The 24,509-nt window shown below is 48.4% G+C and overlaps 1 protein-coding gene across 14 annotated transcripts in view; it reads left to right on the forward strand.

Moving 5' to 3' along the window:
• The window catches only part of PTK2 (protein tyrosine kinase 2), a 258,682-nt gene that overhangs the window by 214,343 nt on the left and 19,830 nt on the right, over positions 1-24,509 (forward strand). For 12 of the 14 annotated variants that reach the window (XM_064587827.1, XM_064587819.1, XM_064587821.1 and 9 more), the window contains 4 exons: positions 7,612-7,723; positions 15,017-15,103; positions 17,117-17,254; positions 18,285-18,416. In XM_064587827.1, coding sequence (XP_064443897.1) covers positions 7,612-7,723; positions 15,017-15,103; positions 17,117-17,254; positions 18,285-18,416 — 469 coding nt within the window. The remainder of the gene's footprint in view (positions 1-7,611; positions 7,724-15,016; positions 15,104-17,116; positions 17,255-18,284; positions 18,417-24,509) is intronic. The other 2 variants (XM_064587820.1, XM_064587818.1) reach the window with 2 other exon arrangements.

Raw genomic sequence — 24,509 nt, forward strand, 5'->3', positions numbered from 1 at the left:
TTTGATATAACATTTACATTCTTTCCACTAAGAATTATGTCTTTTTTTTTAAGGTTTTATTTATTTATTTGACAGAGAGAGAGATAACAAGAGCAGGAACACAAGCAGGGGGTGTAGGAGAGGGAGAAGCAGGCTTCCTGCCGAGCAGAGAGCCTGATGCGGGGCTCGATCCCAGGACCCTGGGATCATGACCCGAGCCAAAGGCAGACGCTTAACAACTGAGCCACCCAGGTGCCCCCCACTAGGAATTATGTCTTAACTGTTTACGTGAGGATCCTTCTGACCCGCCATTGGCTCCTGCCCGTGCATAGGTGTTCCAGGCTTTTCCATGTGCGTCTGTGTTTGGTTTGTGTGAATAGATTTAGGGAGATTTAAACATGCATTTCATAAAAATTAGTCCTTTGCACTTACATGGCTTCACACATCATTTTTACGTGTATTACCTTGTTTGACATCATGGCAGTTCTTAAGAATTGAGTTATTATTGCTCTTTTCACTGAAGGAGCCTGAGGCTCAGAAAAGTCCTATGACTCGCCCTGGATTGTGCAGCTGACAGGGAAGCCCCTGGGCCCCTTTCTCCTGCCTCCAAGACCAGTGTTCCTTCTTGCCTGTCAGCCTCAGGGTGCCCCCTGAGCCTCCTGGATTTCCCCTTGCACTGTTCTCCTCCCCTCACTTGTTCTACCTGTAAAGAGATGCCTCTCAACATGTCCGTCGTCCATGCATTGACTCTTTCCGATCAGAGCCCACGCAGAAACCCTCAAACTTACCCTAGTAGCCACCAGAACCCTTCCCTTCAGTTCTCTTTCTGTGACCAGTTCTGTTTTCTGTGCAGCTGTTCTTCCTTCCCCTTCATTGAATTTTGTCTCCAGGGTTATTATCCCTAAAAACATGAGGGGAGAGTGGAGCAGCCATGAAGGTCTTCCTTCCCCTCTGGGCAGCTAAGGGCCGGTGGCTGCACATGGCTCCTCTCGACTTCAGTTCACCGATGGACAGGGGACTGTGGCTGGATGGAGGGATGCAGGACACAAATGGAGAAACACTGGCTTCGTTCCAGTTACAAATGAACATGCACCTACAGCCTAGCTGGGAGGGAAGCAAAAGCACTGTGTGCTCAGGCCATCAGTGCTTGGCTGAGAGTTCACCACTGGGAAGCCAACAGCCTTTCTCTGTCCCTCTTTCTCCCTCTAAGCCCCAAATCTGCATTTTAGCAATACCCTTTGCATTATAATTTTAGTGATTGCTCTAGAGATTACAATATACATGTAACTTTTCCCCATCTACTCAGAGTTAACAGCTGTGCTGTGCTTACAGTATCAGGTTCTTACAGCTGAGAAAGTCTGTTTGCCGCCACCTCAGTCCTTTATGCTCTAGATGTCATATAGGTCACATTTGTATATGTTAGTAACCTCACAAAGTAAGACTTTTTTGTGTGTTTTATTTTTTATTTTAAGATTTTTTTTAAAATTTATTTGACAGAGAGACAGCTAGAGAGGGAACACAAATGGGGCGTGGGAGAAGGAGAAGCAGGCTCCCGGCCAAGCAGGGAGCCCAGTGCGGGGCTTGATGCCAGGACCCTGGGATCATGACCTGAGCCGAAGGCAGACGCTTAACAACGGAGCCACCCAGGAGCCCCTTTTTGTGTGTTTTAAATAGTACTTTACGGAAAGTAAAAAAACAATCTTTCATATTTAACCCCTCATAGCGTTCTTCATTCTTTCCTGAAGTTTTTTCTGCTGTTTCCCATTCACCCAGAGAACTTCTTGAGCATTTTCTGTGTTCGTCTGTTGGTGGTGAATTCCATTAGTTTTTTGGGGTTCTTATCTGAAAATTCATTGAACTTAATTTCAGTAGAACAGAGTTCCGACTTGATGGTGGTGCTGTATTTTTTTCTTCCGGCACTTTAAAGCTGTTCTTCCACTGACCTCTGTTATTTCTAATAAGTCATTGGCCTTTTGAATCATTGTTCCTCCGTCCGTGCTTTGTCATTTTTTACTGGCTGCTTGCATGGTTTTTCTCTTTGTCATTGGATGTTAGCAGTTTTGCTAGGATGTGCGGGGTGTGGTTTTCTTTGTATTGATCATACCTGGGCTTCACTGACCCTCCTGAATCTGTAAATGTATGTCTTTCACAGTTATCTGCTCAGGTATTTTTTCTGCTCCATTTTCTCACTTCTAAAATTCCAGTTCCATGTATGTTAAGCCTTTTGATAGTGTCCTTCACGTCCCAGGGACCCGTTCTTTTTCTTTCTTTCTTTTTTTTTTTTTTTAAAGATTTTATTTATTTATTTGAGACAGAGAGAATGAGAGAGACAGAGAGCACATGAGAGGGGGGAGGGTCAGAGGGAGAAGCAGACTCCCTGCCGAGCAGGGAGCCCGATGCGGGACTCGATCCCGGGACTCCAGGATCATGACCTGAGCCAAAGGCAGTCGCTTAACCAACTGAGCCACCCAGGCGCCCCCGTTCTTTTTCTTTTTACCCCCTAGTCTTTTTCTCCAAGTCCTTCAGATTGGATAATTTTAATTGATTTGTCCTCAAGTTCCCTAACTGTTTTGTCATCTCCATCCTACCAGTCATCTGATCCTGTGGAGATTTTATTTCAGATACTGTATTTTTCATCATTGAATTTTCATTTGGCTCTTTCTTAAAGTATTTATTTCTTTGCTAACATTTCTTATCTTTCCATTAATTATGAAGAGATTTTTCTTTATGTCCTTGAATATAATAGCTCTTTCAAGCCCCTGCCTGCTAATTCCAACTTCTGGGCCATCTTTGGAGTCTCCTCCTTTACGTTGTTTTTTTCCTCATGAGAATGGATCACGTTTTCATGTTCATTTGTATATCAAGTAATTTTAGATTATGTCCTGGACATTGTGAATGATAGATTGCAAAAACTCTGGATTCAGTTAGATTCCTCTGAAGAATGGTTGGTTTGTTTTAGTAGGCAATTAACTTGGCTGGTCTCAAATCACAGATTCTCTCCCCATGCTGTGAGCAGTAGCCCACATCTCAATTCAGTTCTCTTTGCCTTAGCTGGGCTGCTTGGAGCCTGTCCTGTGTATGCATGGTTCCAGGTTCAGCTAGGGTTTTGGGCAGATTTTATAAGACTAGTGTCTGTTGTCTGGTGAATGGCCGTTAAAAAACAGGGTCTCATCCAGGGCCCCTCGCCCTCGGTGCCAGCCCCGCGTCATAGTCCAGCTGCGGTGGGTTGCTCTCCTATTCGGTCACAGGGTTGCTTCTTATGTCATTGTCCATAGTTGCTATCTGCAAGAGGGTTCATCAAATAGTTGCTATGCAGACTTGCCAGGAATAGAAAGAGGTCACTATTTTTAAAGAAAGATTTTAGTAGAAATCACATTTTTAAACAATAATTTTGAGATGGGCAGTGCCACCACCATACAAAAGGGCATTATTTCCTGCAGTTTGAGATACATGAAGAGAAATGCAGTTTTGATGCATTCATGAACTAGACATCCAGTCTGCTCTGCCCATTTGTAAGAGAAAAGAGCAGAGGCGTACGCTATAGCCCTATGGCTTTGCATTTAGCCACAGGTCAGCCACTTAGTGATATGCCATCCATGACTGCATCTCAAGGCTCCAGACTTGTTTTCTGCAAAGATATCAGGAGGGGTTTTTTGTTAAAAGGTCAGTTCCATTCCTTTGTGGTGAGGCAATGCTGGGTAATTATAAGAGATCATGTTTCAAAACTGGTATTCCCGTGAACTTGCCAAAACGAGCTCTTTCCCTCTTGGCTTTTTTCCCTCCCAATTTCTTGCTGCTCTTTCTCTGGATGTTTTCCAGATTCACCTAAGTAGCCTATCAACCCAGGCTGATTTTGTGATGCTTAGGTGATTAAAGTCCACTCTTTTTTTTTTTTTTTTGAAAGATTTTATTTATTTATTTGACAGAGAGAGAGAGAGAACCCAAATAGGCAGAGGGGGAGGGAGAAGCAGGCTCTCTGCTGAGCAGGGAGCCCACCACGGGGCTCTATCCCAGGACCCCGGGATCATGACCTGAGCTGAAGGCAGCTGCTTAACCGACTGAGCCACCCAGGAGCCCCTGAAGTCCAATCTTTAAGAAAACGTTATTTGAGCAAAGAGTATTTCTTATATTTAAAAGAAGAAATGGTTTGCAGTTTCAGAGAGAAGAACAGTAGTGCATCGCTCACAGGGAAATGCCAGAAATTAGAGAAAACCTTTCTTTCCTGGTGGTAAAAGATCAGGTAAAAGTACGGAGCTAACTAACATTTACTTCAAAGCTTTACTGGTTTTTTTCCATGTACTTTATTTCCCACCCTAACAATGGGTAGGGTAGACAGTATTATTCTCATTTCTGAATGAGTGAACACGTTGAAAGAGGCAAGGAGGCCTGCCCCACAGAAGCCGGCAGATGTGCGGTTTCTAGCTTGTTGCCCACAGCTTGGATGGCTCAATTATCAGCCACTCAGGACCGATTGCCCTTTTCCACTCTAAAGCTGGTCTGGGTTGAAGATTTGTTTTTGCATCTTAGCTAAGTGCTGGAAACGAGGAACCTATTAGACCCCTTTCTTACTCTCCATGAAAATACTTTAGAAGTGAAATCACACTTTGTCGCTCCAGAACGGAAATTTCATCAGACCTCTCCATGCTAGCTGGTGGAGGGCGTGAGAGCAGGTTTCCCTGGAAGCACTGCAGGCCCAGAGAACAGTCAGCAGCCCCACATGCTCTGTGTCCTTGTCCTCCAGATCGATGACTTTGATGACTGTGTCTGTTGATGTGGGGGAAGTGAGGGAAAAAAAAAGAAACACCATGTAAAGCCCTGCTTTCCCCTTCACACATCTCACTAGATGGTACTGGTGGGTGACCACAGGCAGGATGGCCACGTGTCCTACCATCTGTAAGGAGCAGCCCGAGCTTTCCCCGGTTCATCTACTTTGAAGTTTGAGCCCTAGAAACCGCCGTCCCCAGAGAAACCATGGCGGCTCATTGCCAGCTCACATCAGGCAGCCAGACTCTTTCACATGGAATGTATTGCTACTAAAAATATTTGCAGTTTGGGAAAGTATGTTTAAATTTGACCTCCTTGACCCTCGGCACATTCTGGTTTCTTGCTCCGGGCTCTGCAGCAGCTTTAAAGAGAGAAGTTCAGAAACGTCTCCCTCCGTGTGTACCCGTACTCCGTCTGTGGGATAGCCCTCCCATTGTAAAAACATCTTTTATGGGTTATTTACACTCTTGACTGCTCTGAGCAACAAATGATGGTTTCTCAGAAGCATTTTGACATGTTCTTTTTGGTATGAGAAGCAAGTACTGAGATCAAAGTACTCCCATCCCCATTACCACTGTTCTGCCGGGGGTGCGACTGGCAGGTTCGGGGAAAGAGAGGCCTCGGTGCCAGTCATGTGCACATGCTGTAAACCGACACGGAAGCAGGGTCCGAGCGGGACAGCGGCGAGACTCGGACAGTCTAACCCCACAGTGCAGCCAAGTGGTGTGTGTGCTTGAGTGGTAGAAGGGCCTCCCTGAAGGATTCAGACAGTCGATTCAGGAGGTCGGAGAGCAGGGGAGAGGGAATGTGGAAGAACCAGGGCGGACGGAGCCTGAGAGGGTCTCCTGTGGCAGGGACCTCACAGGATCTTTGGAGGTTTTCATGGGGAACAGTAACCTTAAGACCAGGGAGACCCATTTCACAGAACAATCCATATGACATAAACTGCCTTAATGGGACCTATTTAAAAGGGAGTTCCCATTGTGCTAAAGACTAGGTCGTCGCACGTGGCCTTCTCAGAGCTTGCCTGTTTTTTAGATATTTGAAGAAGCTGGAAAAAAGGACAAATTTCTTGACTTTTTTTTTTACCTGATTTTTATGGATTTTTCAGTTGTTAAAACAATGTTTGGAAATTCAGATTCAGGGTCTATTATTTAGGGCCCTGCATGAGAGAAGCGTGCAGAAAAACTAACCAGGGGCAGCTCCTCTCTCAGGCCAGTGATCTCAGCCTGGGCTCCTGCACCCAGTGTGTCCATCTCAAAGAAGGTGGCCCGCAGTCCTTCCCTGTTGGCGTGCGGTAGGCTTGGTGTCGGCTCCTGTTGGCCACTCAGCTGGTTGGCCCTGCTGGTGTGGCTTCACTGCCCCACTGCCTGTCACGGCTCATGCACACGGTGGTGCTCCAGCATCCGCACTAACTGCGTGCGAGAGTGGGCTGTCGGGTCGCAGCGCAGCCCAGTGGGAGCACAAGGCAAGCCGACGGTGCACTGTGGCTGGAGTCCCCATCCCCGGCCCCAGGGCTCGGTCCCCAGCAGCGCTGGCTCGGCGCGCCCCTGGCCAGTCTGGAGTGTGACTCTGATTCTTGCTTTGTCTGGAGCTTGTCAAGGTGCCGTATTCCTTTCTAAGCTGGGATCGTCCAGCTGGAGCAGGAAGAAAACCAAAATCATACTTTCAGGAGGGAGTAGAATCTTTTGGCTGAAAGCTTTCCTCTTAAAGCGCTAAAGTCATCCCGGAGGAAAACATAGCTGTGCCTTTAAAAGAAAAAAAAGAACTACCCTTGCATCTGTAGTCAGGGTTTGCTGACTCAGAGCAATCATGAAGTGGATTTGTCCGTCGTTCCCTGACTTAAAGGTGATTGCAGGAGTTAGCTTGTGTGAGAAACCACCCGCTCCAGCCCCAGGCAGGCAGGAATGTCTTTCTGAAACAGTTGAGCAAATTCCCAGATTAGAAAGGGTCTGCTGCAGCTGACCTCACTCTTTCATGAGTAATTCTGGCTGGTTATTGACGGCGCTCCACCCGGAGGCTCGAAACCGTGAATGAGCGTCATTCTCAGAGGCAGAGCGGGGGCTGGCGGCGTGCAGGACAGAGCCGCGGCCGCGGTGAGGCCCAGGGGCACGGGGACCTGGCACCCGCCGAGCCCCCCGGGGTCCTGCGGCCAGGGGAGCTGGCGGGGGCCCGCTCCGTCTGCGTGCAGGGTGGTTGGCGGCATGGCAGGCGGCCAAGGCTAAGGAGGCGCCCAGCAGTGCCCGAGGAGCGGCGGCCGTGGGCCGGGCGGGGCGGCAGGTAGCCTCTGCCGGGCCGCGGTGAGGAGCGGCGGCCGGCTGCCCGTGTCCTCATTTTCCGGGTGAGATAAAGCACTGGCCAGGCTGAAAGTTCGGGAGACGGTAGTGAGCGGGGTAGGGAGATTATTGGCCAGATTGCGAATTTGTCACCCTGCGTGCAGCTGTGCTCATAGGACGTGGGGCTCTGTGTGCGTGTGAGGAGCCTGTCCCGGCACTTGGCCGTGCTTGACGAAGCCTTGCTTGGGATTTCTCAGGGCAGTTCTATTCTGCTCAAAGTAAACTTGGTGTACAAACATCTTCCCCGCCACCCCCTGCCCCTGGCTCATCTTTGATTTTCCGCAAGCTCTCCTTGTCTTCCCAGCTGTCCTTTTCTTACCTATGGCTGTGCTGAAAACCGACTTGCCGTTGGGACCGAGGCTATTCTAGAGTCATCCTGTGCAGAGTTAAGAAACCTGATCCGATCTCCCTTCCCTTATTGTTTTCCTCTAGCTAGCCAGCTGGTGCTCCTCAGATAAGCCCGGGTGGGGTCTGGTGTGTGCTCGCTCACTCTGGCTGTCAGCTCCCCTTAAACCATGTATTGTCTCTCTAGCACAATCCTGGAGGAGGAGAAGGTTCAGCAAGAAGAACGGATGAGGATGGAGTCCAGAAGACAGGTCACAGTGTCCTGGGACTCCGGAGGGTCCGACGAAGCGCCACCCAAGGTAGCAAAGGCCCCTACCCCCACTTTGGCATTACTCCTGCTAACTTTCGAGGTGGATGGTATGGGCAGCTGCTGTGTGTGGGGAAATAGCCAAGCATCAGGTGGTTCTAGGAATAGTCCTTACAGCCCCACTGCTCCGGCTCGTTTGCCCTGCATGTTACCCTCACGTGCACTTCCTTCCTAATTTGCATTTCAGCTGTAGGCCGGTGTCAGGCTCAAGCCGTTAGATTAGATGTGGTCTTAAAAGCCTCTCCCTTGGCTCCCCACCCCCCATCCTCAGACTTCAGTGACCACACTAGGTGTGGAGGAGGGTTTCCCTTTGTTGCTTGTCAGGAACCTTGCTAAGGATCGAGTCAGGATGAAAAGCTCAGATGGACTAAAACCAGCCACCTGAATGCTTTACATTTTGCTCTATTTTAAATTGAGTCAAATTGCACCTAACCCCGTTCCTTTCGGGTAGGGTTTGGGTGAGAGCCTTGTGCATTCCCTGCCTGCTGTTCATGGCTGGCTTCTAGATATGGGGACTGGAGGCACATTGCATTCGCGTGTTAAGATCTGCGGGCAACAGCCCCAGGCCTTGCCTGTCCACCGTCTCCAAGTCCTCAACCTCTGGGAGGTGGCCAAAGCCTTCCCCTGTTGCTCAGCCACACTGTGGCTGAGGTTTTGGACATAGTTGGCCCTTAAACACTCCCATGAGATTAAGAATTCTTTATACACCTTTTGCTTTTGACAGAATGGTATTTTTACACAGTGGCTTACTTGCCATGAATAATCCAGTTTAGAACATTTTCTGGAATGTAAATAGATAATAGGCTTTACCTACTAATTAATGAGCTAAAAATATATTAAGCTGACAATTCTTCATTTTCTTTTTGAAAAATGTTCAGAGGCCCATTAGCACAAAGTACTATTTAAATATTGTACCTATTTTTTTATGATGCCTGAAAGCTTGTATTTTCTTGGTTGGTATTGTCAACTGTGTAACGGTAAACATTATCACACATTTAAGGTGACTACAGGTGACTAACACAATTCTTCAGAATTTTAGAGGTGAAGGGTTCCCTAGTCCAGCCTCCTGAACAAGTAGAAAAACTGAGGCCCAGAGGAGGCAGGCCACACCATCTGTCAACTGGTGTTCCTTTGAGTTAGTGACAAAACCAGTATGCTTCTGCGTCTCCTGGTTTAACAACAACCAATAAACCCTTAGTTACCCACAGAAAAACAGAGAGAACTGAGAGCCCCTCATCCCAACATGTCCAGCCCTCCCCTTTGTATATACATGTTTGCCTGTTTCTTAACTCAGGAGCAACGGACAGTGGTCCGGGCCTGGGAGGCGGGAGAGTCTCGAAGCTAGACCTCGGGCCTAGGGGCCGAGTGGATCTCTTCAGAGGGGCTCTGATGACTGGGCAGTCCCCCTGCCTGTTGCCAGCCTCACTCTCCTCGCTGTGCAACAAGCGTGTTAACATCCCTACCCCCCGGGGGTGTGGTGAAGGCCGCGGGAGGTCCTGCGTCTGCGGCCCTTGAGGGAGTCAGGGAGGCGTCAGGTGCTGTACGCACTTGGTGGTGAGCACCACACCTTGCAGCATCCCCCAAAGCCCACAGAATTAAAGAACTTTGTCCATCTCGGCGTTCTCCTATATCTCAGTCTGTAGGATGTGTAATCATTTTCATTTGGCTAAATTTTAGACGCTGTAGTATGAGGTTAGGCTTTTTGTTTTAGAATACAAAGACATTTTTTTTCTGGTTTTGGGACTTTTTTCAAAGTGCCTGTTTTGAGACTCTTCTCTATAATTGGAGATCGTTCTGCCCTTTACAGTGGGTCAGCAGACTCTAGCCCATTGCCTGCTTTTGTGATTAGAGTTTTATCGGAATGAATTGCATGCTTCGTTTGTGTCTTGTCCCTGGCTGGTTTCAGGCTGCGGCAGGGTCAGTCAGAGCGTGGCTGCACAGATTGAAATATTCACTCTTTGACACTTGGAGGAGAAGGTTGACAACCCGTGGATTAAGTTTGCATGGCTAGAAAATCATCTGCACTAGTGTAAATATACAGATGCTTGTTGAACATAAACAAATACACTAATTATTTGGCTCCTTTGCCAGTCAGAACCAGGTCTGGATGCAGTTTTTTCCCTTCTCTATGGTAGAATCAGACTCTGCTCATATGGGCACTGTATTTGGCCCAGCTGCAAGTAAGTCCCTGGTCTCCAGGATGCTAGCCCAGCGTTGCGTCCTGCAGTTTCCTCCACCCTGTGAAGTGGGAACTCTGGAGCCTCGTCAGTCTTTATAGTACTGTGCTGTCTTTGGACAGCAAACTCCACTTCATTTTCTTCAGTTCATGTAGGATTTTGGCTTTTATAGATGAATGTTATGTACTAATAAAATTTGTAATGCAGCCTAGTTAGTTTTTTAAAGTGAAATATTTTTCTCTCCCACATTCAAGATTCAAAATTGAAAGTTTAGTCTGCCTTCGGCTCAGCTCATGATCCCAGGTCTTGGGCTCGAGCCCCACACGGAGCTCCCTGCCCAGCAGGGAGCCTGCTTCTCCCTCTGCCACTGCCCCTGCTTGTGCGCGCTCTCTCTCTGTTTCTCAAATAAATAAATAAAATCTTTAAAAATTTTTAAAATCTTAGTTATAAGACTTAATGGCAAAAGCATTATGACTGCAAAGCTAATTATTAAAAACATGTTACCAATTTCTTCATCGGTACTTAATACCAATTTTTTCACACAATAATAATCTTCAGAGGAGTGCAGCCTGGGTTCATTTCATTGCTGCAAGTTGTCCTGCACATCCCCATTGGATCAGTGGAGAGCCTCTGGCTAAAAATATCCTTTTTGGCAGTTTTGAAAATATATTTCTTGGACCTCTGGGTCCCCAAGACCATTTGAGAGGGCCGTGAGAGCAAAACCCGTTTCATAATAATGTCCACGTGTCGTTGGCCTCATCCTTTCTGCTGGCATTTGAGGTCCTCTTGCAGACATAACAGTGAACGAAGCCGCGGTCACCTTGGCACACGCCCGGGCAATGGTGCCATACCGTGCTGGTCATCACTCTGTTCGCCACCGTGCTCACGCAAGAAAGAGACGCCAGGGTGCTGAAGAATGACCTTGATAAAGCGGTCACAGGCCTTCTGTGGGAGGAAACAGCAAGCACAGGGAAGACGCTGTGCAGCTGAGTTGTGGAACTAACCACTTTTCTCATGGAAAACCAGTTTTTCTCGAAAGTAGAGTGGGCGGACACTGTGGTTGTTCGGAGTTGGGCATTTGGTAGACATTTCTCAAAAAAGAAAGAAGTGAGACTGTGTCATCAAGGAGAACAACTGATAGCTTGTTGCCGATGATAAAATTTTAGTTTTCAAGCAAAAATTAGAATTTTGAAAAACATCCATCACCGTGACCTTGACAGCGTCCCAACTCTGAGACTTTCCTGATGAGCTCAGAGTGACATTAACAAACGTGATTTTTCCATATGTCTACTGAAAGGAGTCGGCGTTGTGAAGGTCCACGTACCGCAGCGACTCGCATTCTCCACATGATCGCTGCAGGACATCACAGAATCACACGTAGGTAGAAGATCCATTCACAGTACAAGATGGAGTCACGGATCTTAATTTCATAGATAATGACACTGTTTCAGATTCCACACTGCAGGTCAAGAAACCACCACTTCCTGAGTTGGGGTATAATATCAGAAACAATGCCCACATCTGTGCCGAGAAACTGTTAGACTCCTGCCTTCCCAGCTGTACAGCCGTGTGAGGCTGGATTTTCTCCATGCGCCACAGCGTGACAGAGCGGAAGCCCGTGGGAGAACGGGTGGCCTCCTGCTAGGCCTGACGTCACGGGAAGTGCATACACGCATGTGATGGGTGCCACTCTGCTCACTGATTTTTTTTTAATAGGTATTTTTTTAAAACATATAATTAATTCGTTATTTTTAAGTGTTTTAATTTTAATAATGTGAATATTGGTAGATAATATTCCAGCTAAAACCCTTGGAGTCCTCAGTAATTTTTGAAAATATAAAGGGGTCCTAAAAATAAAGCGTTTCAGAGTGGCTGCCTCAGAAGCGTTTCTCAGCCCCAACAGGACCCAGCACTCCACTTCTGTAAGGAGTGTTTTGTGATATCCCGCGCTAGCCCTCAGGTAGAATACACAGGCAGTAAAATGACTTCCTAACTTCAGAATGCCAGTTCTTCGACTACTAACTGCACGAGAAAGCTAAAACGCGGGCACACGCCTACGGGAGACGCTCGGCTGGGATCGCACCCACAGGAGTGGTGAGGTGGCCAGGTGCTGTGCCTGTGTGTGGGCACGCCGTAGGGACACAGCTACAAATGCACGGCCCACGGCCACGGCGGAGCGTGGATTTCACTGGTCGTGTGATGTGATTTTCTAGAATGGCGAAAAATCTTGGTAAAGTGCAAACAAAGTAACATTGTCCGTCAGTAGACACAGGAGTTGCTATTCCAGGAGGTTCAGTGTCTGAGAAACTATGCCAAGTGTTACTTGGGTTCGGGTTGCAGGCTTTGTTGTTGTTCTACCTCCGTAAATTCGAGCGGGGCGTCTGAGAGGAGAGCGGGCCCCGTCGTCTGACCCTGGATGCCGGTGGCCGTGCTCAGCAGCTGCGCCCTCTCAGTTACTCCCAACCCCTGGCAGGAGCACCGCCACCTGACTCAGAACCACCGGTTAGGGTGGGTCCGTTTTTCCTTTCTCTTCCTCCTCACTCGGCAGGACTTCAGCAAACACTCCCTCAGCTCCATCATTTGCTTTATTAAAAAATAGTACAACCCAAGTTTGTGTCTTTGAGAAGGAGGGAGTGTCCCTGCTGAATCATAACACTTAGTAGAAAGTGACACTTTGGGTCACGTGCGCGGAGGCCATCTGCAGAGAACCTGACGTGTTGTTCCATCTTCACGAGAGCCCTGTCCCCATTTCCCCGTTGAGAATGCGGAGGCACAGAGAGGTGAGCGGCCCTGACCACATGCCCTGGCCCTCGGGTCCCAAGCCTGCCCCCGCCTGCCAAGCCGGCTCCCTGTTTGTAGAGAACACAGCACAGCTCTTCGACGGTACGTGTGCACTCTCCACAGCCACTGTTAGCAGAATCTGATTTTGTGCTACTCTTGGTGCGATAGTTTTGTCTGCCCTAAAGCTGGTCTTCATCTTCCTGTTTTATTTTGAAATGGAACCTTGCACGTGCTCTTTTGCTGCCCACTGAAGTCAGAGTCCCTCGGGGATGTTGTATGGAGATTTTGCCAGTCTCTGGTCAGTTCCTTTTGTTTCTTTTTATTTGTCAAGTCCAAGTGCGCTGGTCATCGAGCAGCATCCCCACGTAGCAGATTTCGGAGCGAGCAGTTCCACCAGTATGGACTGTGCAGCCTGTTCACATTGCCTGAGCTCTCCAAGCCTCAGTTTCATCCTCTGCAGAGCAGAGTGATAATATTGCTGGGTGGCATGCTGTTCAGCTTGTCACGTTGTGTGGGAAGCACCTAGCTCTGTGCGCATAGGCCATACTGAGTAAAAGTTTCTTTGTGCGGGTGTTACTTACATGCCACCTCCAGAATCTAAGCCAGGGGACACAGCTGTACAGCTGTCGGTGTGCTTACTGTCCGAATCCTTGGTGCTGCCCCCTTCCATGCTTGGACTCGGGAGGCCTTTCCCAGAGCACCACGCCACGCTTACATGTTAACACATAGCTATACAACGAGTGCTGCCTCTCCAGTGTCCTACAACAGAAATAGTCGAACTTTGTTGTTTGTTGTTTTTCTTTACCTCTCTTAACCACTTGTTCAAATGAAACCTTTAAAAAATATAAATCTGAAGGGTAGTCCCTTGGGCTTCATGGAACGTACTTTGGAAATTGCCACCCTAGAACACAGGGTAAAGCCTATGACACCCCTTTGATGTCCCTTTCCTGTTTCCAGGGGTCTTGGGGATCCATCCTCATATTTGGGTAAGTTTGGGGCGAACCGCATCTGGGCCACTGAAGTGTCGGCTAAAGGGATGAGGGCACATTTTCCAGCCTCGGAGGTGGAGAAGGCCTGCGGTGGTAGGGCTAGAGCATTGGAAATGCATCACAGAGGAGAGCAGAGGACTGGGGTGTCACATCGGGTGGGAGAAAACAAGAGATTTCAGGCACTCTCCAAAGAAGACTCAAAGGACGGGCAGCGGAGACAGTGTGAGCAGAGCGGGGGTTAGCGAGGCTCCTCCTGGACACCCAGACTTCCTCAGAACTTAATTCGAGCAAAGCGTGTGTTCCTCCAGGACCATGTGCGTCCATGGGAAGAGACAGGGGCTCTTGAGGTGTTTCTTTCCTCCCCTGGACTTGCTGGCACCTAAATCATCTCCTTTTATTCTGGACTTCATTTGGCTGGAGAACAGTGGGTTTCTGCTCTGTTAAATCTGTCAGATTTAGAAAATTTTGTGGACTTCTATTTCAGACTAAACCATTCTTTTGCTATGAACTTTAAATTCATGTAGGTCGCAAACAGATTGAGAATTTTAGACTGGGAGTGACTTCCCAGTCTGTGTAGCTCAGCTCCTGTCTGATAGACGCAGACGCCATTCGGCTCCCCACTTGCCCGGTCACACGGCCAGGAGGCCACAGAGCCAAATGAACTCCCTGCTCCGAAAGCCTCCCGATTCGCATTTCCTTGGTGCCGGAAGGTGTCACGCATCTTGTTGGCCCCTGATAGATCTCCCTCGGGTCCGCTCAAGTCCTTTGCCCACCGTTTATTCAGATTATTTATCATTTTATTGTTGAGCTCCAGGAGTTCTTTGTATATCTCTGGATATGAGTCTCTCATACATACCTGAAATGCAAATGTCTTCTTCCGCTCCGTGGGTGTCTCTTCTTGGTGGTGCCATTTGCAACACAGAAGCTTTTAATTTGGATGATGTGCAATTTATCTTTTTTGTTCTCTCTTCTTGATTGAGCTTTTGGTGTCCTGTCTACAAAACCTTTGCCTACCCAGGGTTACAAAGACTGGCCCGTTCTCTAAGAGTTTTATAGTTTTACCTCTCACATTTAGATCCGTGATCCATTTTGAGTTAATCTGTGTGTGTATTGTGGGGAAGGGGTCCGGCTTCGTGTTTTCACATGGGGATACCCTGCTGTCCCGGATGTTTGTGGGAAAGACTGTTTTCCCCACTGAAGTGTCTGGATGCTCTTTATCATTCTTTCCAACTAAAGTCTTTTAGAGAAATGCCTTTTTCTGTTATTTTCAGTAAAACATAGATTTAACAAAATTTTCAAAACACTCATTCCTATGATGCTCTGTTGATGTGTTCACAGCCCAGCAGACCCGGTTACCCGAGTCCAAGGTCCAGTGAAGGATTTTATCCCAGCCCACAGCACATGGTACAAACCAATCATTACCAGGTACGGAGGCATCTCCTTTGTCCGGAGAGGGAGAAGCTGAAAGTTCCTTTAACTGCCATCCCCTTCGACACACTTCTCAGGAGCAAAAAGAGAAGCACGCTTACCGGCGTCCTTCACGGGGTTGCTGAGGGTCAAATGAAAGCATTTTTATTCCTTTACATGCCTCTCAACTGTGATTTAAATCCAGGCCTCTTGGATTAGTATGGACAAACACTCTTCACTGTTGGCATAGAGTCCCAGGGAAAGAGCGCAGGCCGTCCCGTACTAGAAAGGATGGTAGTACATCGAGACACTGAAATTGGGTCCGTGCCAGGCTCTTCACCTGCTTTGCTGTCTCCAGATCCCACTGTACTAATTCTGAAGGGGGACCCAGGAGTATCACGTTGTTAACAAGCGCCCCAAGGTGATGCTGCATGACTGAGAGCCCTGTTTTGGGAGACACTATTCTGAGACACCCACTTGCCTGGAGGAGGCGTGAATCCCTGGGCCCTCCAGACTTGTTTAGAGAAGGCGCAACAGCATCTGCTAATAAGACAGAATGCAGGCCTCCGCAGGCCCTCGCCCCACACCCAGGGCACACTGGCCTATGTCACTTCCACCACCTGGGGTCTGGTGCGTGTTCATGTGTGGCTGTCACCCCCCCCCCCCAAGGGGAAGCCTGTGAGGACAGTGGCTTGTCTCTACTTTAAGTGCCTGGAACGTTGTGTAGAACAGAGTAAGGATTCAGTGGATACATTAAAGCATTCATATTTTCATCAAGCAAAGGAACGATTAAGCTCTCCTGGGCCCCAAGTTTCCTTATCTTGTAAATGAGAACGGCTATAGGACATTGCCTGGTGTTATTTCATGTTCCTTCTTAGCCAAAAATGCTCATTGATCCTGTCACACGGTTGGTGTTATGTAGAAAACTGCCACAGAATATTTGAAATCTCTTTGTTGTGCAAATTCCTAAAAGTTGTTTGGCAGTAATGTATCCCTTCTGACCAAAAATAGTAGTGATGTGACATTTTATGTTTAGCAGAATTTTTTATTGAAATACTTTGATTCTAGTAAACTGTGAGAACCATCTGTGCATATTATTTGAAAGTTTATTAGTTACATATTGTCAGTATGCAATTTTGGTATAAATCAATGCCTAGAGACCTAACAAATGCAGAGTCTTTGTTGAAGAATGTGTTGATGTTTGGAAATACTGGATTTAGCTGTGCTTTATCTCATTAAAAAATTAACTGAACAACCTGCCCCTCCAGTACTAGCCCAGTGGGTTACAGAAACACGGCTAATTCTGGCCTCTCTCTCTCTCTCTCTCGATTGAGGGAGGAAGCCGTATAAAGAAACTCCTCTCATTTTCCTCATTTTCCTTCTGCCCTGGAATTTTTCTCTGTGTGCACCTGAATGTCTTTTCTCTGCCATAGTCACCGCGGTCGGAACACGATGCCTGTGTCTCTCATCATCAGCCCCAGTTTGTTAGACAGGAGGTGCTCTAGAGAGGTGCCCACTGAGCCACATTCATGGCCCCTGGTGCTTTTGCATCAAGGGTGCAGAGTTGTAAAGTAAATAATTTCTGATTTCCTGGTGTATATTTGCATTACTTATTTACGTGGCCTCCATGGATTACCTTTCTTGAGGCTTTAGTTGAGAATCCATTTCCTTGCCTTTACCACCTTCCAGAGCCACCTGCATCCCTTGGCCATGACCCTTCGCCCTCTTCAAAACCAGCGGTGCTGTATCTCTCTGCCCACTCTTCAGTAGTCATTTCTCCCCTTCTGCTCCCCCCTTCCACTGGTATAAGGAACCTGCTTTTACATTAGGTCCACTCGGATGATCCAGGGTCATCTTCCCATCTTAAGGGACCCTGCAGGCTCTGGGGATCCACACGTGGATGTCTGTGGGCACCACTGTTCTGTTTGCACAGTGTTCTCGGTCGTCTTAGTTGCTTCTTTGCATGTGGAAAGCAGAACTGTGCGAAAGCATGCTGTGCCGGAACATGACCCTGCTGCCCCGCATTCACAGGTCTCTGGCTATCCTGGTTCACATGGGATCACGGCCATGGCTGGCAGCATCTACCCGGGTCAGGCAACTCTTTTGGACCAGACGGATTCCTGGAATCATAGACCGCAGGAGATATCAATGTGGCAGCCCAACGTGGAGGTAACCTGGATGTTCCTGGGCTTTTGTTTGTTAGCTGATAAAGCTTTGCCTAGAGTACCTTTATTTCTGAATCCTAAGAGTTACTGATTTTGATGCCCTAATTCTAAAATCAAGGCATTGCATCTCAAATTCTCCCCGGTTCTGTGAATCCTTTTTACTAAAAGAAAGAGACGCCACCATCATTAGCCCACTCGCCTGAAGGGCAGTGCGTCAGGCTGAGCATAATCAGCGTGTGTGGGAGGCATATCCCAGGAAGGAGCAGGAGACAGCCTCCTGCTCCGTGGGCCACGTTAGCCAGATTTGCCTGGTACACCAAGAACCCCTCCGGTAACAGTCAATGTTTCTCTGACTCCCAGAACACCCATAGTCTGCTGCTCGTGCCCTTGCCCTTGGGGTGAGCATGTTTAACAATTGCTTAGTGCTCCACAGCACGCGTGGACTGAGCTTAATCCTCCTTCCACTCTACCTCCAGATTGTTTTCACTTCTTCACTGCAACCAGCGATGCATTCTCTGCACATACCTTGGATTCTTTCTTTCTTTCTTTCTTTCTTTCTTTCTTTTCTTTCTTTTCTTTCTTTTCTTCTTTCAGATTTTTATCCATTCATTTGGGAGAGAGAGAACGCACGAGTTGGGGGAGGGGCAGCGGGAGAGAGACAAGCAGAATCCCTACCTAGCAGGGAGCCTGATGCAGGGCTGGATCCCAGGACCCCGAGATCACAACCCAATCCAAAGTCAGACGTTTAACCAACTGAGCCACCCAGGTTTCCTGGGTTATTTCTTGAGAATAAAGCCCCACAAGTGGAGCTGTGAGCTGAATGACTGTGTACTTGTTAAAGATTCTTGGCAGGTGGTAACTTGCAACCTTCAGGAAAGCTGCTCCCATGAGCAGAGTCTAAGAGACCCTATTTCCACCACCCTTGCTATTTTGCTGCTGCTTCTTTTTTTTTTTTGGAAAAACACAGAAAATAGTAAGAGCATCCTAAATAGGCTCCTGAGAGTGGATGTGCTGTTTTATTACTCCCCTGCTAGGACTCCGCTGCGCTGGACCTGCGTGGGATCGGGCAGGTGTTGCCGACCCACCTGATGGAAGAGCGGCTGATCCGGCAGCAGCAGGAGATGGAAGAAGATCAGCGCTGGCTAGAAAAAGAGGAGAGATTCCTGGTAATTATGTTTCTAGTAATTCGGATTTCTTCCACTTGTGAAGCTCTGCCAGAGTCTACTCTATTATAGATGACTGGAAAAGTTTGTCTTTTTCAGAATGAGATCCTTTTACATCTGGTCCCTAACACTTGCAGTCGTGCGTTATTTGCTTCTCGTGGATTTTTTCTGGCCAGATTTCTAAGATTTTAGTAGCGGCATTACAGGCTCGGAGGTGTGAGCATCTCTGTGGTTTTCACAGAAGCAGCTACCCCTGTAGTGTCCGCTTGCATGTAAGACTTTGCATTTTGCTCCTGCAGCACGTATAACCAGACAGTCGAGAACCCAGGGCCTGCCTTCACGGCATTCCTCCTCCTCTGGTCTGACAGGTGCCTCCTCCCACACATCTCTGGACGGCCCGCGTCCACAGCCCCCTTAGATCGCCTGCGACAGAGGAAGTGGTGAGGCAGAGCGGTCTCTGTGTGTCTGTTGACACGAGGGCCTTTTGGACTCCTGGCCCCACTGCCAAGCACTTCTGTGCCCTCAGCCTCAGAACCCACTCCCCCGTTAGCCCACATGGCTAGTTCAGTCTTCCTGGAATAGCCTGAAAAGGATGGCTGAACAGAGCCAGGACTCCTAGTATTTCCACAAATTCATAGGTCGGTACCTCCCCCTGGGTAGTCCAGAGCCAGTCCCTCATGCTTCGATTCAGTCAACATTCCCCGAAGCCACATCTGTGTCAAGCTGTGTGCTGAGAGACCAGACACCCGCGAGGGTAGGGGACGGTTTTCAAATCACTTACAGTCTTCCAGGCGCAGAAACACTGGAACCAGCAATGAATGGTATTAGGCAACAGTGGTTTCAGCCTGCACGGTTCATCAACATGCGACTCTGATTTCATCCTTTATATGTGGCTGTCACTTTTTTAAAATTGTGGTTGGAATTAAACACTCAGCTCGGCGATGCACGTTTTCACTGCTGGAGAGGCCAGTGCCCTCCGCGCGGAGCGTGCTGGGCTGCCCTCAGCCAGCCTGCCGTCTTGGTGCACACGGGAGTGTGGGGCACACTGGGAGGCCTGCAGACGTCACACGCGCTCCACACTCGGTCCTGCCAGTCAGGACTGGTGCACGCTTCCTCGGCACACGCCCTGCTCACAGCTGAACGCCTCAGATCCCAGGTGACATCTGCCACGTGCCGGTCGCCGTCTGACATATTTCTCATACGTGAAGACAGTCCGTCCGCTCAGCCACCCCACAAGGAAGAGGCGGGTCCATAATCCTTTACCTCTAAGTCTTGAAGGTTTTATGCGCTTCAGAATTCAGTATTTTTTTACTTCAGAAAATCAGTGTAGTGTGGTGCACATGCCACGGATGAGGTCATGTTCCAGTAGCATCCCAGAGATAAGAGCACCGATATTCATGCATCAAAACACGAATGTTCACATGAACAGGTATAAATACAGACTTCACGTGAGTTCAGGCCAGGTTTTGCCATGAAATTAGCTTGCTTCAAATGCAAAAGAAAATAAAAATTAAGCTAAATTTCCAATCATCGGTGCTTTTTAAATTTTGGAAACGAGGATAAAGGAGTGTGCGTCTGTCCCTGTATCAGCCTCATTTTACGGCACAGGAGATTTCCCGCGGTCGCCCAGCTCGCGTGCGCCAGAGCCGGATGCGGCCCGGAGTCCTGCCGCAGGGTCAGTCCTGGCTGCCGTACCGTGCTGCTCAGCGCCCGCCTGGTGTGAGGCATCATCCTGCTGGGGGTACTTCTGCGTCTTCTCTACAGATACTTACAGCAAGGTGTATGAAGCGTGGATGGGCACCATGAGGGATTCACTTTTGAACAGAAGTTTCAAACGATCAAAAATCTAAATTACTTAAATCGAAGCGTACTCGATGTAAGGCGAGCTGCGGACAGTGGTGCTTGTTTATGAAAGCCAGCTGAGCAGGTCCATTCGGGTCGGGAGTGGGCTTCGAGGACGGCTGTTCCCTAGGCCCTCTTAGACGTTCGACCAGACAGCCCACCTATGTTCCTGCATTGAAGTGGGATTTAAAAAGTCAGTGTCACAGATTCTTCGACCTAGAGCTCCTGTGTCTAAATACCACTGTCTTGCGTACGACTGACGGTGCCCCGAGGGCAGCAAGGGCACACGAGGAGCCCGCAGGTGCCTGCAGGAGTCAGGGACGGTGCCAGAGGCCAGATACGTTGAGCCAAGGCTGAAGGATCCATTGGACTCTGCAAGGCGAACGAGTTCAGGGAATGCCACCAGGCAGAGAGGATGAGCATGACTAATGACGTGGGTCAGAAGACTGTTCTCAGACTCCCCACCCACGCTAGATGGACCGTAGTAGTGGGACGTGGCTAATGAATTCAACGCCGACTCCGACTTCCGAGTGGGTTCGGGACCCGGCTGGTTCGCTGTTGGGCTTTTTCTTGTCGTTGAGATTGTTTACGTGCAGTGGACGGAACAGGCCCTAGCGCGTACGGTTGGGTGAGTTTGATAAATATGTAAGTCCGTGGACCCCACACCCCATACACAGGATGTTTCCAAGACTCCACATAGCTTCCAGATTATGTTCAAAGGCCATTAGTGAAGCTGTATAGAATGCCTCCCAGGACTCCAGTCTGCACCACACCTCACCTGCAGGACGGCCTGAGCACTGTGGCGTCCTCAGTGAGCATGTCTCCGCAGCTCAGGACCTTCCCAGGATTTGTTCCCGGTGTCCTTTACTGCTCCTGTGCAGCTTTTATGATTTTTTTAAGTGTGTGTCTTGCTTCCCTTGCTAAATTCCTGCCCATCCACTTAGAGCTTCCTGCCACTGATCTAACGGTGAGGTTTCCATTGAGCTTGGTGGTTGTGCGTTTTCTGTGTGTGTGTGTGCCGTTGGTTTTTAGACCTTTCTCTTGTATTTTCCAGTATCTATCACATGAACTCTGATTGCCTTGGATTTTCTGTTGCTTTTTCCCCCATTTTGAGGCATAACTGACACACATGTGACTTTTTAAAAAGATTTTTTCTTCATTTTCAATGTTTGTTACATACTTTGTATTCTCTTCTGAAGCATCTCTTGCCAACTTTCATATTACATAGGTCCTTGCCTGCTTTTATTTTTAAAGATGTTGTCTGTAATGGTTTTTCCATTAGGTATAATATTGGCTCTGTATTTTACAGACATTTTTTTAAGAAAAACTTGTGGGGACATTGACATGATGAGTAATGTGGGACGTTTTGCTTGGGTTTGGGCCAGCCCCGCATTCCAGAGTCAAGTCCCTACTTAAGGCATAATTGATCATTCTTTTAGTCATGGCGTATGTCGTTTCCCATTAGAATTTAGTCGTGCTGTCCATAAGTGAGAATGACTTATTTATTTCATTGTGGGCTTTTAGATCAAATCAGTACCCGTGTCACAGGGGGTTGGATAATCCCTACCCCGTCTCTGATTTGAGTGTTCACAAGGCAGGCATTGTCGGTGGTAGGGCTGAGGGCAAGCGCATAGTCAAGACAGGGGCCTGCTTCCAGCGGGAGTTGCAGGCAGAGGAACAAAAGCAAGGAGACCGGAGTGACATAAATGTCAGCATCGCTGTTTGCTGCCACAGCCACAGTGATATTTCTAAAATCTGATGCCGTCGCTCTCGGGACTTAAAATCTGCCCGCGGCTACCGTAAGGTGGACCGCCAGGCCTATGAGCTGACCCTCCGTCCTTCCTGTGCTCAAGGTCCAGCCGTCCTCAGTCAGCCCCTGACTGTGACAGAGAGGACTGGGCACAGGAGGGGAGGCCCAGCACACACAGCCTTTGGGGAAGGCCGAGCAGCTGAAATGACCAGCAAGGGCCAGCCCAGGGACATCTGGGGAAGACATTCCAGGAAGCTAGCACACCAAGCACAAGGGCCCAAGGATGTCTGAGCACAGAAAGACCACCGCGGTGGATAAAGGGGGACAGACAACTCAGGGCCCCTTAGGCGATGGCAGGCTGGAGGGAGCCAGGGGCCAGGGGCATGGGAGGTTGTGGGAACACGGTGAGCACACTACATGTTGGCACTCAGAATGATCATTCCTGGCTTGGACTCTCCTTTTCAAGAAGGCGTTACTAGGAAGAATCCAGACTCTGGAGTCAGCCAGATGAGAATTAAAAATCCTAGTTATTATGACCCTGTATAAATTGTTTAACCTCTAGGCTTTCATTTATTAATCTGTTAATGTATAAAATAATCTCTATGTAAAGTGTGGGTAATACTCCCAGGGCTGGGTCGAGGATTGAATGTGCCGCACGTATACACTGGGCAGGTGAAGGGTACGCAGTAGTTTCTCCAAGGGCTTTGCTTTCTCACCCAGCTTGTTCTCTATAGCACTCTGAGAGCTGCATTGCTGAGACTCCAGAATCCTGGATCCTATCCTGCATACTACACAGAGTGCCCAAAGGCCGTCCCAGAGTACCTTCTGGCCACTCCTGACCAAAAACTAACATAACAGATTGAGTGAGAAATTTAACCAACCTGCAGGGATTCTGCAAAGGAGCATCGCTTTTATTAGATTTGCTTGTTAGTATAAATAAACCTTAATTCCTTTTTGCTATTGGTAGAGCTCCCATTAGTGGATTATTTTTAGCAGCCAGCTAACAAGGCCCCTGCTTTGACTGGACCCACGTGCTCTCCCAGGATGTGGAGACTGGGGGCAGGAGGCAGCCTTCCAGGCCAGGGCTCTACACTGCAGGCTTCTCAAGCTGTCAGTGAGGAAGGGTCAGTTTCTGGGTTTTTTCCTAAACTTACAAGGATGTGACATCCTTGTAAGTCCTGTCTATATAAAGCCTACTTTGTGTTCCGAAAACGGAAATGAATGTTTGAGCTGTTTCTCCTCTCACAAATCACATTTCTTCTCTCACACAGACCCACCAGTCAGCCTGAATGAATGCTGAGTGCCAGGCCGGGGGGCCGGGGGTGGGGGCGGGGGGCTGCTGCAGGGACAAGGCCACAAGACCTCCTCTGGCCCTTCCTGCTGAACCAGGCCACGGCCCTCCTATGTTCTTTGCATCTGCCATATTCGAGGAGAAGGGACGTTGAGTGGAAAGCCTTGTATTTGAAGTTTTCTAGAGGGATGGCACACGAGCGTAGAGACCACACTGCGACTGTTGGTTGCTGGTGTCCCCAGAACCTGAAACGGTGCCTTCAGCCCTCACCTGCTGCCCACGAGGACACGGTGTGCATGCTCACAAGTAACACAGTGCTCACAGCGGTGTTTCTTTTTGGTATCAGGAACTGGAAATAACCCACTTGCCTGTTCCTACAGAACGGATCCAACTCATACAGTGGGCTACTGCACGACAATAAAAATGGGCCAACCCCTGCACACATCCGCAGGGACGGGGCTTACAGAGATAATGTCCACCAAAGACGTCAGACACAGGGCCGTGCACATTATGCAGTCCACTTGCAAGAGCTCTTGGGGGTGGGGGTCAGAGGATCAGTCCCCTCGGTGAGGCGGGGTCAGGTCTCAACTGGAGCCTGCTGGGTGGGCTGCTGTGTTAGGTGGGTGCACACATTTCTAAAAATGCACTGAGCTTGTACACTTGAGATTGGTGCACTTTATTGTATATGTTACACCTGCATAAAAAAGAAAGGGAGGGAGGGAGAAGGCATACCTGATGGGGGAAATAATCAAGTAGTCCCAAACATTTTTTATGTTTGTGATCTATTTTTGTAAGATTTCAAATATAAGTTTCCTCTTTTCATATTGCTATCTTCAAATCTAGAATATTTTGTAAGAAGGAAGCGGGAGAATTTAGCTTCACCCAGGAGCAGAACCAGTAACAGAACCCCTGCTCTGTGACGGGCTGACTGGCTCCATTGAGTTCCCCAAGTTGGCACTCATCTCTCAGACAGACTGTGTCGGCCATGTGAGGAAAAAGCTTAAATATTTCCATTCATAGAACACAAGTGGACTTTCTATAGACAGGCTTTCTCATTTTGAAATTGAAATCCTGTCTTGGGGAAAGTTTTAACATGAGGGAATTACCGTACATGAGGGAATTACTGTGCATAAGGAAAAATAAGTCATTTCATGTGGTTTATATGGAAATATAAGTAGATAATTCATGTAAATTAAACACAGCACCTAATTCT

The sequence above is a fragment of the Mirounga angustirostris genome, unplaced genomic scaffold, assembly GCF_029215605.1.
Source record: "Mirounga angustirostris isolate CCGP_5_RB_7025 unplaced genomic scaffold, mMirAng1.0.hap1 SCAF_4, whole genome shotgun sequence".
Classification (NCBI taxonomy): domain Eukaryota; kingdom Metazoa; phylum Chordata; class Mammalia; order Carnivora; family Phocidae; genus Mirounga; species Mirounga angustirostris.